The following is a 17,545-nucleotide window of genomic DNA, read 5'->3' as shown; positions in this document are numbered from 1 at the left end:
ACTAGTCAATTGTTCTGAACTTTTTATAATGATTATTATCTTATGACAAGTACGGGAGTATAATTTCAAACATTTTTTTGTCTCACAATGAGGGTGGATCCATTAATGAATTGTCTTGGGCTTCAACCCACTACTAGATTTAATTTTTTAGTATAAAAAATAATTTAATAAAAATTTAATCTAAAAATAATTATAACTCACTTTAAAATTTATGATATACAGCTCTCCATTCCTACCCATAACCCATTTATAAACAAAAAATTATAAGCCCAAGATCAAGCCCACCCAAATCATATCATTAATTTCAAATAAACACAAATAATAACTTTTTAAAATTAACTTTTATTATTAATTTCAAATCTAAATCCTATCATTAATTACATAAGAATTTTATTATATTATTAACTTTTTTAAATTTCATCCTCCTCCAACATAAATTCCTAAGTTCTGCTCACAATAAATATTTATAAATGTTTCCTATGTTAAAAAAAAAAAAAAAGTCATCTTCTAAATTGTACTCATATTATCTTAAATAATATGATGCGAACACAAGGAAAATGTCCAATTATTATATAAACTAATTTAAGTTTTGAAAAGATGAGATTTCCCAAAATGGGCTCAACCAACCAGACAACCAAACATGAATTGGCTTTTCGGAGCAGTCAAGTAATACGCAGTTACTGAGGTCCTCCCCCCCTTTAAGTAAACATTAAACAAACGACAATGTTCCTTAAATTATTATTCCTCAGATTAGCTTGATCTGGTGACCAAACTGTACAATTCACCATCTGAATACTGAGAGGCAAGCACCAAACAGTATAAGATTTATCACATTTTCCATTTCCATTTGCAACTCCTCCTCAGCCAAGTTTATTAATTGAAAAATATTATTGATACACTCATTTTATACATCTTGAACTACATAAAGGGATATTATGACAAAAAAGTTTCTCATAAGATACATAAAGACACGTGAGGCACGTGTAAGACGTAAAGTATTTTGATCATAATACTCTCTTATATAATCTAAAATGTATAAAATGATTGTACAACTATCATTATTAATTATTAATTATTAATTAGGTGTATCAGCAAACCAATAATATTACAAAATCGATCCCTCGTAGCCCACATCTACAAGACAATAATGGCAAGGTGGGGCCGCTTTGAATTCATTGGCTGTGGCCAATCTGGCTGTCATTTTTGAGAAATGGAGATAGATTTGGGTATAAAAGGCAGACTTTGATGAGCCTCTTCTCTGTAAATTGTAAACTACTCAAGATATGGCGGTGCTCATCGAGTCCGTGCAGTCGGTGCCGGCAGCAAGGGCGACCGATCCGCGCCTGACATGCCGAGTGTCCGCGGCGGACGGCGTCGGCTCGGGCATTTTCCGGCTGCGGTTTCACTTGGTTTTGTACTACAAGAAGGCGTCCGATGAGGATTCCGGCTGGCTGCTGGCGGGCTGGGCCAAGGAGTCCATGGGGAGAGCGTTGCAGGACTTCCCCATCCTCGCTGGCAGGCTGCGGCGGAGCGACGATGGCCACGAGATTGTCTCGAACGACAGTGGCGTCAGACTGGTCGAGGCTCGGACGTCGAAAACAATGGTGGAGTTTCTGGATTTTCCGGGAAGGGAAGAGGCTGAGGTTGAGCTTGTGGCTTGGAAGGACATTGATGAGCAAAATCCTGACTTCTCTCCACTACTCTATATTCAGGTAAAGCGGAAAAAATGATGGATCTAACAGTCATATAAAAGAGAATGCCATTAATTATGAGGATGCATGGCATTGTGTAGGACAGGATATGTAAGATTTAAATATCATTCCCGTCTGGGAATCTCATATATATATTCTCGCCCCAAACTCAGATCAACAATTATTGATTTTTCTCTAATCAGGGTGGGGTTAGAATCAAGTTAAATTGTCAACTTTAATTGATTAGCAAACTAGAATTCATACAAAATTAAGAACTGATGTGTTGGTATTACGCGATTTGCAGGTGACGAACTTTGAGTGTGGCGGATACTCAATTGGGGTAAGCTGCAGCCCAGTTTTGGTGGACCCCTTGACCATCATCTGCTTCCTTAGAAAATGGGCTGAGATTCACGGCGAAATGATGTCGGGAACTGAAGGGGCCAAACTGCCTGTATTTTACCTTCCCAAGCTCAAGCCAAATCGCTCTTCGCCGGCGAACACAGTTGGCTTAAACGCGGCCAAAGGCCGCGGCAAATCCGTGATCTTTACGGCCCAGGGAAGAAGATTGAATCTCGGCGATGACACTGCAAAATCACTGTCACTGCTATGCGTTGCAGAGGCGGAAAGCAAGCTTGGTCTGAAAACGGATTCGAAATTCTATGTGATTGTGAAAGCAACCTCCAGAGAGGTAAAGGTCGAGAGTCTTTCGGGGGAAGGGCTGATGCAGAAGCCATTAGACATCGTTGGCGGACTCAATCCTGGTAACTGGGATGATTTAGGGGCCGGCGAAGTCGGTTTTGTCCGGGGGAACAAGCCTGTTGGAGTTTCGTACTGGATCAACTCTGTGAGCGGGGAGGGACTGGTGATTCTCATCCCATCTCCCGGCGAGAGTAGTGTTTGGGAGATGAAAGTAGTTGTCACAATTCCAGAAGAGAGTGAGATTTCAAGGAATTGATGTGTTCGTCTCTAATTAATTACTTGAATGTGCTGCTTCTGTTATTGCTCGCAGTGTGTTTTGTGTTAGGGTCCTTAAGGACGGGTGTTGTGCTGTGAAAGTGATGAATGATCAAATGAATGTTGCTTTCAGATTGCTCACTCCCTTGAGAAAATACACAATTGAATAGGAAACTTGTGTTGGAAGCATGGCAAATAAAAATTGGGTAGCTTCTCAATCTTGTGCATGCCAACGAGAGCTGTCAGTTTGATGCGCGTGAGGAGGAGAGACTTGTTTGTTGATTGGCCAAAATCATGTATTTATAACCCTAAATTAAGAGCAAAAATATGTTTTTTTAGCCTTTTCGTTGATTTGTTCTTACACTTTCATATTAAAAAGGGGTTTTTATGTCTAAGGAGAGTGACCTTTTTATTATATATTCATTTCACACAACTCTCCCTTCATTCACGTACGTTTGATACTGATCCATTCCCGTCTATCAAGAGTTGTCTCTGCAGTAAATCCAAAGCTATCTCCCTTAATTCACCTTTTAGAGCATCTTCAATGAGAAGTGATATATAAGATGTCATTTTTATAATTGTCAAAATGACACTTTAGATTAAAAATTAATCACTCCAGTGAAGATGAGATATAGGGTTGCAAAATGACAACAACTCTCTTGAGGTGTCATTTTTGTAATCGTCCGTTGACCAAGAAACGTGCGTTGGAAAGCGACAACTCATCGGGAGGCATAAAAGAGAATTATGTCACATGAAAAAGTGAACAACTTTGCCCTTTCCCGTGGAATGGAAGTCCTTTTGAAGCTAAACTCATGCTTAATTCAACGTGTGTGAAGTTCCGTTTGATTTAGTTTGGTTTAAAACATTTTTCAAATCAAATCATACACTGCGGTGTAAAGAAATTTCAAACAAAAGCAAACCATTTTGTAAGTGAGACCAGACCCATAAGATTGTGACTTGCAATGCGGGTTTAAGAATATTTGTGGTATTAAGTGAGAGTTATTTTGTTGGTTTTTTAATAATATAAATAAATATTAAAAATTATTTAATTTCTACTTTCCTTACATTTTGATATACAAAATCATTAATTAAATTTTTATATTCAAGTTTAGAAAGTAAATCGTTTTCAATTGACAATATAAACAAGAGAAAAATACTTAAGAGTTGAATAAGTAAAAAATGTATAGAGTCGATAGTCAGATTTTATAAATTAAAAAGTCATAGATTTATTTTATTTTTTTTAATATCCAAATTAATGCAGATTTCTCAAATAAAATTTTTGTTATTTAAATAATTATTTTATCGAATTATCCTCTTAAAATAACGTTATTTCTTATCTTTTTTTTTCTGTTACATTATTAGTTTACACTTCATTATTCATTATCTAACATTAAAAAATAATACATAGAGTTAGAGAGTTCAAGGCCTCCTCATCTAAATAACGTCTTGCTATTCACTATTAACATTGAAAAATGATCAAGAAACTTGAGGAGTTGGAGACCTTCTCCTCTAAATAGAATAACAAAATAAATACAATAAAAATTAATAATTTTATATCTCAAAAAATAAAAAATATATTTTAATTGATAAGTGATTTTGGGCTTTCTTTTTGGCATCTAGACACAAGTCTTACTGACTTATGGCTAAACCATGGTTTAAACAATATAAGACTTATATATATATATATTTTATAAATATGTTTTACATTTTGTAAGCCAACCATTATACTTAAGATTTAAATTATTATTGAATCACATATTCCTCATAAAGACAATAGAAACAATTATTATTGTATATATAATAATTGAAAATAAATTATTAGCGTGCAAGGTTTCATTTAGGGAAATTCTATGGCAGCCCACAAGAGCAATTTCCTCATCTACCCTCCATTAAAAAGGCCTTTATTATCCTTACCCAACCACTTTTTCTCTCAACTACTTTTTCTCCTTATTTACTCTTTGCAGCCCAATCTCTAATCACTTGCATTGAATTTCATTATCTTATTTATGCTAGTTTTAGTCATGTTCTTCTACTTTTCTATATATACAATGGGTAATTATCCTCAAAAATTGATGAGATGAGAAGAATTTTATGAAAAAGATTATGGAGAATATGACAATGAGCAATAGCTTGTGGACAATGAGTAGCAGCTCGTGGACAACAATGAACGGCAACAACAACACATCAATGTTCTGGTAAGTCATTTTATTTGTAATTTTGAATTCCTCCATGCTATTAACTACTTCGCTAGAAAATGTTGAGAATCAAAATGATTAGACTCAAACGGATTATACAGTGGATTGGAGTAGGGAAACCCAACCCCAACTACTTGCAATCAAAGACCAAAGGGTCCCCCAACCCTTCCTAGTCGGGAAACCCCAGTTTCCCCAACTGGTAGAGGTCAGGGAAGCTCGGGTTCCCCAACTGTAAGCGATCGGGGAACCCGAGGGTTCCCCCGATTATGAGGGTCAGGTTGGTGGGTCGGAACACTCGGGTTCCTCGATTGGAAGGGATTGGGTCGGTGGTTCCCGGGTTCCCAACCCGCGATTCCATTCTGTCTCGTATTATTTTTAAATTTATATTTTTCATTCTATTTATTTATATCTTGTTATTTTTAATTTATATATTTTATTTATGTTTTATTTATATCTTGTTATTTTTAATTTTTTAATTTATATATCTTATTTCTGTTTTGATAATAGGGATTTGATCATCAAAATTTAGAGAATGAGAATATTGTGTCGTTTGATGCTAGTCAAACTTTTGTTAGTAATGAGATTTTCAGTAATAGGGAAGCACTTATTGAATGGAATGGTTATTGTTACAAAGAGTTCTGAATCTGGGGGTACACGAAGAAAATCTAGAGTTCGTCTTGGAGTGGAAAGTATAAATCATCAAAAAAATGAGATGAGGCAATAGGAAATACAAAACGTAGGACAACAGGTTCTAAAAAGTGTGGTTGTCCATTTGAGTTACTTGGTATTCAATTTTCAAATGAACACTAGATGTTGAAGGTTGTATGTGAATTGCATAATCATTTACCAGCAACTCAATTTAAGGGTCATTCATATGCTGGCTGACTTACAGAGAAAGATAAAGAAATTATGATAACAATATCTAACAATCTTGTGAAGTCTAAAAATATTTTAATGACCTTAAAGGCAGAAGATGAAAAAATGTGAGTACCATCAAAACTATATATAATACACAGTAAAGATATAGAGTCGTGGATAAAGGTGGTCGATCACAAATACAATAATTGATGAAAAAATTGAAAGATTGTAATTATGTGGAGTGGCATAGAAGTGATAGATTATATCAGATTGTATCACGTACTTATTTTGAACTCATCCGATGGCTATAGAGTTATTTAAAACATTTCTCCATGTGCTAATAATGGACTGTACATACAAAACTAATAGATATAAGTATCCACTGCTAGAGATCGTTGGTGTGACGTCAACTGAGCTAACTTTTTTTATTACTTTCGCATTTATGGATCATGAATATGAGGATAATACGTTTCCAAGAGTAATTGTAATCGACAAAGATTTGGGATTAATGAATGCAATACAGAAAGTGTTTCCAACCATGAGCACCTTGTTGTGTAGGTGGCATATATCAAAAAATGTGTTCGCCAAATGTAAGAAGTTATTTGATAGAAATTAGACATAGAAGTTATTACCATATACCTGAAGACATGCTCGTCTCCACGCATCTACCTCCTGAGTGGATCCACATGATATTACGTGCCTAAGAGGAGACAGTGTTGCCCTGATGCGCTATAAGACACAATTATTTTAAATATGAAAACTTAAACATAATATATTTAAAAAAACTACATTTACAAAATTAATCTTACCACATCAATCATGATGACTATCTTGATCACCTCTATCAAATCTGGATCTATTTGCAAGGTTTTGTATGACTCAATGCGTAATGCGCTGATACCACGCCTAGTCTTCACTGTACTCTCATGACACTCGGGCACGTCCACCCCGTCGGTGTGCTGGCAATAAGTGAAAATCTCAGCGAGTCCAACTATCATTGATAAAATCATAATTTGCCTTATATGTTGTCATAGTTGTACCCCGCTTGGCTTCAACATGGGATAATGGGGTGGAGGTATATTCTACACATACCCAAATTGTCGTAGAACCCTCTCCGGATGATATGGCTCAATCACGCTTCCACACTTAAGACATCTGGAGAAGAACACAATCTCATGTAGTGGGTGTTGTGCATGATGCCTCCAATATGGTGTCTATATAACCTGCACGTGTTTCAGAATTTCAATGACAAACTATATTAAGTTACAAAATATGATATGCGAATAAACTACTTGATCTTCAGTTAAATCATCAAGTTGCTCTCACAAAGATTGCAAAGAATCATACTCACGAACAAGAAGCCAACAGTGAGCCCTAAGCAACTCATCAGTATGTGCTAAGTTATGTTTACTTCTAGTTAATGAAAAATATTCGTATATCCAAGTCTGTGTACATTTAATGTGAATAATTATTAAGATATATTAAAAGATGTCAAATATATGCATATAATAATGAAATTTAAATGATTACCTCAAGTAATGTCAAATATCCACAGATTCCCTTGACATCTCTTCTACTCGTGATACCCAGCTGCCTATATAAATATGCCAAACAAGCAACCCCCCATGCATATGTAACAGATACACTTAAGTCTTCCAACAATGCAAGATATGAAACTAAAATCATGGTACCACTCTTATCAACAAATAATGTACAACTTAATAAAAATAACAAATATGCTCTATTGACATTGTAGATCTCTTCATCCGAACATGAATCTAGTACGTTCATAAATGTTATTCTTAGCCAATCTAACTTAACATACGATCCTCGAGTCTTCGCTATATGTTCTGCTACTTTTACTACTGAAACCCCAAGTAAACGACATAATAATTCATGAGTTTCATTACCTGTCAAATAAGGGACTAATATAGGGCTGCCAGCAACTGGTATCTTCAGAATAGTAGCAACGTCATCTAGCGTGACTATCATCTCACCAAATGGTAGATGAATTGTGTTAGCCTCTGGCTGCCATCTCTCTAAAAAAGCTGACACGACTGTAAGATTCGCAAACCGATACGTGCATTCTATCAATTGTGACAATCAAGATCTTACGACAACATCACGAATATGTTGCTGATTTGCCAATGGCCAATGGCCAATCTAGAATTCTTTGTCCATGGCTATTACACTTCAATACACCTCTTTCATGTTATAAAAAATAATAAAATAATTAATAAAATTATAATAACTAATTTAAATATAAAATAATTTTCATAATCTATTTTTTAATGAAACTTACCTCTCCAGCCCATATGCTAACAATAACATGATTTTTAAAACTCTTTAAAATTGATACATTTTCAGGGCCTCCCAAAATGGTTCAGTAATATCATCTCCTAGCAGATGATGTGGAGCACTAATAGATGGCTGCTTCGGAGCATTAGGACATGATGAGTCCAAAGTATCTGACTGCTTAGAAATGTGTGTCACTGACTCTGGGATGGATGTATTAGTTACAGAATGACCATCATAATCCTCTACCCTTCTCCTCTTTGTGGAAGATGTTGGACACTAACAAGATGAAGATGGACGAGCTCCATCTACTCCTCCCCTCGAGTACGTGCCAAACCTATAAATGAATGTACCATATCAGTAATTTTAAAAATATTAATAATCTATTACAAAATTAATTTAATTGCTATGAGAATGTTATATTAAATGTCTAAATGCATGAAAAAGAAAAGATGACAAATAAAATTGTTTATAATAAAATTAACAACAATTGAATTTGTTAAAAAGTGAAGTGTAAAAATATAATTAATATAAAAAATAACAATATATATGTGTGACAAGAATATGAAATCAATGATATTTTTTACAAAAAAAAGTATAAAAATTTATATTAAATTTATTAAAAATTTAAAAGGTCCAAAACTAAAAAAAAATAAAAAAAAATAAATTATTAAATCCCTAGTTTGGGTTTCTCCAACCCGGGTTCAAGAAACCCAGAACTACGAGGGGGTCAAGGTTTCCCTCGAACTTCGCTATTCGGGGGTTCTCAAACCCTGAACAGTAAGGTTCAGGGGTTTCTCAAACCCTCGAACCTCGTCGTTCGAGTGTCTTCAACTCTTCCACCCACCTCAACGACAATGGTAGCAATGCGGCCTTCATTAGCCATGGTGGCGGCTGTGATGCCGCCACCATCGTGGTTGACAAAGGCCACGATGGAGGTGGTCGAATTGTGGCCGCCACTATGGCAACCGATTGTTGTGGCTGTAGGAAATGGTGTGGCTGTGAAAAGAGGGCGTATTTGAAAATTAAGGATTGTAAAGAATAATTATGATAGATTATAAAGGGTAAAAGTGAAAATTTACTTTTAAATGGACAGTGAAGAGTAATTTGATGGGCTAGTGATAGAATTTTCCTTTCATTTAATGTGGACCTTTTTATGCTGACATTAAATGCATCATGGGTCCATGCATCAACAAGTCAGAGTGAAATGAACGTAACGCTCAACATCAAATCAAGTACAATAAAATAATATAAAATTGCAGGTGGTTCCTCTCTCGTGTTTTTTATATAAGTTTGATGATACATAAATGCGATCATTTATTATTTATAAAGAAAGAAACACATTAGATCGTAAAAAATCATAATTTTGGATTACTATATTTGATAAATTAAATTACAAAATAAGACCGTGAAATTGATTCCAAATTAGTTAAAAAATATATTCTAATATTTAAAATTTGAGATTATCATTCTTGCGTGATCTCTTGTTACTCTTGTTCTCGATTTTAGCAAATGAGGATAAATTACAGGCGAGTCTTTGACTCTTGTTTAGGGTAAATATTAAACTCGTGATCTAGTAATACTAATTTCAGTGTATTACTCGTCCATCACTTTACCTATGATTTAGAGACTTTAATATTTAAATCTTAATATATAGAGAAAAATAAGAAAAGTTTAATATCATAAATAAAATAATTACTATTTATCTTAAGATACTCTTCTCTATTTATAATAATTTAAAAATAATATTTCACTTATAGTCAGATCTCTATGCTAGATAATGCCCACTGAGGTATTCTAGACATTTTTGAGAAGTTGAGGTTTATCTCTTAAAATCATCTTTTTAAGATAAATAGTTAGATGGTATGAGATAACTCATGATCATGATTTTATTCCTTAATTTAGAAAAAAAAAATTCTAATCTAATTAGGTAATTCAATCTTAAGTCAAATTAGTTTAGAAAATCCATCATTCAAATCGATAGACCAAGACAAAATGTACCTTCCTTATTAAGTCGAGACTAGGATTAACCCAAATAAAACATACACATTTCAATTGCCTCGAATCTCAATTACCTTCAAACGTGCATAAAAAACTCAATGTATATAATTAATCTCAATTTGTAAACCTCTTTTTATTAATATTTTGTTTTTCAATGCCTCTTCTTTTCTATTAGTTAATTATACGGTATGAATACAAAATTCTACTTTAAGTTATGTTGTTTGATGAAAATAATTTCATCATTGAGCTGATATTTTAACATAGGTGGTTGAGTTGTTTCAATCACACAGGCCCATGCCCCAAGAGAGTGAAAAATGGGTACTCTGAATAAGGATATATACACTAAATTAACTCTTGTATAATTTTTATTTTATTTATAATCTTATTTTTATCTAGATATATAAAAAATAACTAACTCTCTACTGTTTAGATTTACTCATTCTCTTCATTGAATTTGAGCGTGTGATACTTTGGCCTGTGTTTTTATTTTTTATTTTAGTTATGAACAAATCCTATTAAGTGAAGTGCTGAGCCAAAACTTGATGGATTAATGGGTTTCACCAAACGTAGAAAGAGGGAAAGAAGAAGAATAAGGCCAGCTATTGGCTATAGATTTTAACAAACTAAAGTCAATGTTTTTGAATTTTATTATTTATTTTATATCAAATTTAACTTAATTAAACAGAGGTTAAGGGTAACATAAACTTCATTTATTAGTTTAACCATCGTGGTTTCTTGCAAAGGGGCGCATGGCTATTTGGAGAAAATTTAAGTATTTATTTTGCAAAAATAAAACTTAAAGAAGTGTCGTGCCAACGAGTCAAAACTTTTTATAGTTAATTTATTTAACATAGTTAGCGAGAATATTGTGATTAATTTAAAAAAAATAAAATAAAATTGACAAAATATAAATTCAAGAGATATCTAAAATTTAAAAATATAATCAATTTAGCCTTAAAATTATTACTTTAGGGCAACATCAATTGCTAGAAGAATTGCTTGAAGGTCCCTGAGCTTAATATTCTAGAGACCATTAAGTGATGTAATAGTTACTTAAAGGAATTCTAATAAAAGTCTATACCTGGCATAACATCGAGTCGAAAACCCAAGTAGAAACATCATTTAATGCATCGAAACAACAAAATAATATTATTTTGGTGTTTTTGAAACGTTTTTTATCTCAAAATGTTAAGAAATATAAAAAAAAAATGTTTTCGAACTATTTTATAATTTAAAAAATATTTTAAGACCATTTATAAATACATTTTTGATTTAGAAACACATTTCTAATTCACCGCCACATTAGAGACATGAGCAATTTGTGTTTATATTTATTTGAATGGATAATGAAATTTATGTTTTTATTTAATTAAATAATTATTTTACAAAAACCTCGTATATTTTTCATATGTTTCTATTTCTTACCTTAAAAAAATATTATTTTTTATTTTTATTTCATACCGTATCTATTTTTCATTTAATATCCTTAAATTTCAAAAACATCATCAACCGTTTGAAAGTTTAGGAGCCCTTGCAATTCAAATTTTAGGAGCCGTTGCAATAAAGGTGTTTCCATATTAAAAACACGATATATTCAAGGATTAATATGTAGTAAATGCACCTTATTTTCATGTAACATGTATTTATTAGTTGATACTAAATACGTTATATTTGTAATAATAATAATTTTGAAATTAAAAACAAAATATATTTATTGCACTTTAACTGTTGCCTTGTATAATTTAATTAATTAAAAATATAAATTGACATATATTGTGAAAAATTAGTTAATTATCTTCCCGCTAATCTATTCTAGTTTAGCAAGCACCTTATTTTTGTATTATAACCCCATTATTATTATACTTTTAAATTTTCAAAAAGCTCTTCATTTTAATTGCAAATAATTATGCTACCTCTTTATTTCTTAATTTAAATAATTCATTTTGTCTAAAAAATGTGATAAAATAGTTTCAGCACACCAAAATTTGATATTAAATTAACACTCATTTTGGTCGTTTTCAAAAATGTTTTTTTTTTCATTTTTTATTTTAAAATTTTATATATATTTATTTTTAATGTATTATAATAAATTTAAAATAAAAATAAAAATTTAATCCCTAACACAATCCAAAAAATGTGAAAATAGTAATTTACGAGCAAATCTGAATTTGAATTAGAAACTAATTGCAAAAACAACCCATCATTTTAACACAATTGCAAATATTTTAAATTTGAGACTTTTTAACTAATATTACAAAAATCGTGGGAGTTTTAATAACAAATTTAAAATTGAAATGAGAAAACAAATATATTATGTTATAAAACATACGAAAAAATCCATTTTTTTTAGACGAGATGCTTTGATATAATTTTTGTTAAAACTTAAGGGTATAATTTATATAGAATATATTCTGATAATAATAAAAATGTTTGTATAAATATTTTTTTTTTGTGATCTAAAGGAAACTTCGATCCATTCAAGTAGTCATTTGAATCGACCTAAATTAAACACAATTGAAACTTGCTTTTTTAAGTTAAATATTGATTGATAATGTCTCTTTAGTCAATTAAGGTGAAATAGTAGATTTGACTAACTTATTAGATCATTTTAATAGACCGAAATTGAGACCTTACTTTATCAAAACTCTCTTCTAGTCAATCTAATCATTATTTTCAATCAATCTATACTTTAGATTTAGTCGACTAATGTTTGTCAAGATACTTCAAATGTTTCATCCCATTTTTATCTATCTTGGGTTAAATAACCATTTCTTAAGAGTCATACCACAATTCATATATTTTTATTCTTTAAAAATTATTAATTATATATCTCTTTTGTGTTTCTATATAAATTTTTGTAGTCAAATAAGAGTTTCTTAATTGAATAATGTTAGGAGTCATGATTGATAACATATCATTAATTATGTAACACTTTTTATTAAAAAATGATAAGAAAATCATGTGTTATTATCTTTTTTATCTATTATTTCTTCTAATGAGAATGCGACATATGATTCATAACACCGTCATTAATCATTACTCCTAACATTACTCTTCTCAATTAGTTAAAAAGTCAACTTTTTTTTTTTGCATTAATTCTTATTGCATGCTATTTTTCCAAACTTGTACCTTTTCTTTTTATTGATTATCATTAATAATAGTCAAAACTTTCAAATCTGAAGTGTTTAAACAAAAGTTGGAGGGTATCATTGAAGAAATATACAAACTTTGAAACTTTCAAATAAAGAAAGAAATACATTCAAGTTGCTAGAGCTAGTTGGCTATATATGTACACTTATTGTTGTCTTTGTGTTTTTACTATTGTCCGAAATTGTGTAAGTTGTTGGTTGGTGAGGGCGCTAGTGATAGAGCGTAATCTAAAAAAATTATGTAAATTAGCTATATTTAGTTGCCAGTAATATAAGGGGTTGTGTAAGCATCCCCGACCGGATATCCCAACCACCAGAACTACCCAAACGGGAGCGCCTACGGGAAGAGAAAAGAGTGAAATACAATACAGGAACCACCCTGGCATGCATACACAAAAATAAGAATAGCAGAAGTAAAGCTAAACACATGCATGCACTACGAGTACCCTACTAGCACAGTGGTCACATGATAAATAAATAAACACAAACTCCTGTGCTGACATACACGAGACTCGAGGAAAGACCTGGCACAGTACAAAATAATAGAGTAAATCATACTCAGACATCAGAGTTGACAATGATTGACGAGACTACCTATACACCATACCGACTCTACCGCTAAAAAATGACTCCCTTGCCATGGCCCACGCTGCCACTACCTGGAATGATGGAAAGCAAAGTAAGTCGAGAGACTTAGCAAGCATAAGGAAAGAAAAACTGAAGGCTGTATAAAACCAATAAGCTCTCCCCCAAAACACCAACCCCTCAAGCACACACAAGCCATGAGACGCTACCACACAATAGTATAGTATAATGAAAGCACATACCGGTTCTTGGGGCCCACATAAGACACGCAGCACCCAAGTCCCATACCAACCTGCCGCTGCCCAGAGAGGCAACATAAATCTCTAACAAACCTGCTCGCGCTGTCTCGGGTCGGTGCTCCCGTCACCCGTGTGTCCGTTTCGGTACTCCCAATTAGGGGTGGTAATTTGTGTTGGCGGGTCGTAATCGTGTCGTGTCAAAACACACGTATAACACGTATCAAGCTAACCCGAACACGACCCGTTTAATAATCATGTCAAATTTCTTAAACCCGAACACGACACGTTTATTAAACGTGTAACACGACCCGTTTAACCTATTTAACTAAACGTGTTGTGTCGTGTCACCTGTTAACATGTTTAACCTGTTTAATTTAAACGGGTTTGTTGTGTCACATGTTAAACGTGTTATTTCATGTATAATCGTGTTAACATGTTTAGATCAACCCACTAACCCTTTTAATTAAACGTGTCATTTCGTATATAATCATGTTAACGTGTTCAGGTCAACTCGTTAACACGTTTAATTAAACGTGTCATTTCGTGTCTAAACGGATTAGATGGGTTGACCCGCCTAAAACACAAAAATAATCGTGTCATAAACGGGTTGACCCGTTTATGACCCGAACCTGATTAACCCCAACCCTAACCCGCTTAACTCCGTGTCGTGTCATGTCGTGTAATCGGGTCGTGTTCAAAATTGCCAGCCCTACTCCCGACACCCGAGCCATAGGCTCCCTCGGAACGGTCATCTCATTCGAGAACTGATAACTACCAGTAGCCATGCAATGCACATAAAAATGCAATGGCATAGTAAGTATCAACGTGATACACTGGCGCCCATACATCCAGGCATCAGGCCATGCTTCGACCACATAGTAAACCACATGCGATGCATATGCCCGTGCTGCATGCAACCTAACCACGCTAGAATGTTCGTATCCAAGCATACTCAGTAAATGAATATCCCCATATGCAACCCGTACCCATGTACATATCAAACCATGAACGGTAATACAACATATCAAACTGTGCAATATATCACATACTGATAGAGCTAACCAGCAGTGTCCGGCACTGGTAAACGGTCAGTGACTAGGAGTGTCCACCTGACTGTCCATATCAGAGCCGTACAATAGTCTACCCCAACGTCACCAAACAGCTGACCCCTACCTACTGCTCGATAGCTCTATCTGAATCATAAATAAACCTGAGAAAACCATAAATAATCCCGCACGTCTAGGAACCTAGTCCCCAAGCTAGGTTCGGCATCATTCTGAAAGGAATGGGGGCGGTACAAACCGCCGTAAGCTTTCAACAATTAAATTCTAGAAGTCCGAATTTAATTTAAATTAAAACAAATGAATAATAATTCAATAATTAATACTAGGCGCCGAATTAGAGTAAGGGAGAGGATAAAATACAGGAAATCACAGGATTTTTCACGGGAATTAAAGATCATGAGGAGAAGGTCAGAAGCTTGCCTGTAATCGACTGATTTCTGCCTCTTTTGTGCTCCCATTGCAAAGTAAAAGGTTTCCTAACAATTAATAAAATCATAGCTTTAATTTAAATAAATTTACCGTGTAATATAAATAATTTAGCCGTCTAAAATCCCATGTAGGCGCACCACAATTAAAACCCCAATGAAACTCATATTTATTTTAAATTAAATCACACTAATAAAATCCTTGTTCCGTATAATTAATACGCGAAACCGAAACAAATTGAGGGAAGACGAGGGGTTCACAAAATGGAAAGAGATCGCGAGAGTAGAGGGAGCTTGCCTCGTTTAAGCTGATTACAGCGTTTCCATGCTTAAACACCACTAAAATAATATACGCTGTAAATTCACATAAACTCCCAAAATTAATAAAATTGGACCCAAAACGAAATTCCAACAGTACAGAAATGATTTATACACATTTCTTTACTTACCTGGCTGATTAAAATCCATTTAAACCAAGTTTAATCTTGAATTTTTCCTCAAAATGGCCCATGTGCGCATTGTTCTTCTTCTTCCTATCTTCCTTTCTGTTCATTTCTAAATTTCAGGCGAAACTTCGCTGAAATTGGCTTTTAAAAAGCCAAAGAATTGGGCCACCAGAAGCTACCGCATGACAGCCAGCTGGTGCCACCGCCTAGCCCCAATTTTTCCTTCCCAGCGCGTGCGACCAGTTGGGCTGGCTGCCTCCTTCATACATTAAGTGTTCTTAATTAAATTTAAGGGTCTCTCAACCAACTTTCGAGATTTGCACCAGCGCCCCAACACTTTGGAAAACTTCACTTGCACCCCACATTTAATTACACTAACACCCCGAAACTTTTTGAGAATCCCACATATACCCAAATTTTCAGGAATTCAATAAATTAATTTATTCTACTATTTTCATAAATACTCACAATTAGTTTAATTAAATATCTAAATTTCCTATTTCCTCAAAATTACATAAATAAACATTTTTCTTAATTCTCCAAATACCCAAATAAATTAATATTTCCTTTTAACCCACAACTATTCAATTATCACCACAAATACAATAGTTAATAATTATCAACCAAATAATTTAATTAATTACCTTTAATTCCTTATTTTCCTCAAACCACATAAATAAATACTTCCTCTTAAATTCTCAAATATTCAATAATGTCCTCAAACACCAATTTGAATAATTATTATTTATTTTCAAATTTTAGGATGTTACAGGTTGTGCAGCTAATTTGTACTCGTATTTTTGCATTCGTAAGGGGTTGTAAAGATTTTAACTCCTACTAAAAACTAAGATCGTATTCTTCGGTTCGTTTTCAGTTTTTAACTTTTTTAAATAATAAAAAAATATTTATTTTTATATTATTAAAAATATATTTTCAAAAATAAGAAAATTTGTTGTAAAGAAACTAAAAACAACAAAAAATCATTTTGGCTATTTTCATTACAAACACATTCAAATTTTTTAAAATATGAAAAAAATTACAGACAAAAAGAACATATTCTTAACAATTTCAAAACAGACATTCAAATACACAAAATTTAAAAATAAAAAATGAATAGAACAACCCCTAAAATTCTTTATTCACATAGTAAAACGCTCAAACATAATCTTGAGAAGAGATGTAATGGACTCTTAAATTAAACCTCTATATGTATTGTGTATTATTTATGCTTCTCTCTTATTCTAATTTCATCATCTTATATATTTTGCAAATACACTATAATTTGGATTATATCACAAAAAAATTAAGATAAATTTAAAGTTTTAAAAACCCAATTCATCCTGCTTTTTGAGTAATTTTTTAGACAATAATTTTATTTATTAATAAAACATTTGAAAACAAAATATATTTATCATTAACTAATAATATTATTTTGGGCTTAACATAATCTACAATAATACTATAAATAAGTTGCAATGAATACACTTTATTTAAAAATAAGGTTTTTGTAATGACCCGTGAATCGTAGTCTAATTTAATTAGTAGTTTAATGTGTTAATTAATGTAAAGATTAAAATGTGGTTGATATTAATAATAATAATAATAATAAGATTAATAATATTAACAATAATAAGAATAATGAG

At 32.8% G+C, this 17,545-nt stretch overlaps 1 protein-coding gene across 1 annotated transcript; it reads left to right on the top strand.

The window, feature by feature from the left end:
• The first annotated feature begins 1,281 nt into the window (after nt 1–1,281).
• LOC127787062 (uncharacterized) lies at nt 1,282–2,976 on the top strand. Its single transcript, XM_052314913.1, has 2 exons — nt 1,282–1,712; nt 1,996–2,976. Exons 1-2 carry the CDS (start codon nt 1,284–1,286, stop codon nt 2,644–2,646), a joined length of 1,080 nt encoding a protein of 359 aa, XP_052170873.1. The 5' UTR covers nt 1,282–1,283; the 3' UTR covers nt 2,647–2,976.
• The last annotated feature ends 14,569 nt before the right edge of the window (nt 2,977–17,545 follow it).

Source organism: Diospyros lotus, chromosome 12 (assembly GCF_014633365.1).
Source record: "Diospyros lotus cultivar Yz01 chromosome 12, ASM1463336v1, whole genome shotgun sequence".
In the NCBI taxonomy this organism is placed as follows: Eukaryota; Viridiplantae; Streptophyta; class Magnoliopsida; order Ericales; family Ebenaceae; genus Diospyros; species Diospyros lotus.
Note: the sequence above shows the minus strand (reverse complement) of the source record. Positions and strands in the feature narration are given on the sequence as shown.

Bases quoted from the DNA above. Each gene is read 5' to 3' on its own strand.
- LOC127787062 (XM_052314913.1), top strand. From the start codon at position 1,284: ATGGCGGTGCTCATCGAGTCCGTGCAGTCGGTGCCGGCAGCAAGGGCG. The intron at 1,713-1,995 runs GTAAAGCGGAAA...CGCGATTTGCAG, and splicing joins CTCCACTACTCTATATTCAG to GTGACGAACTTTGAGTGTGG.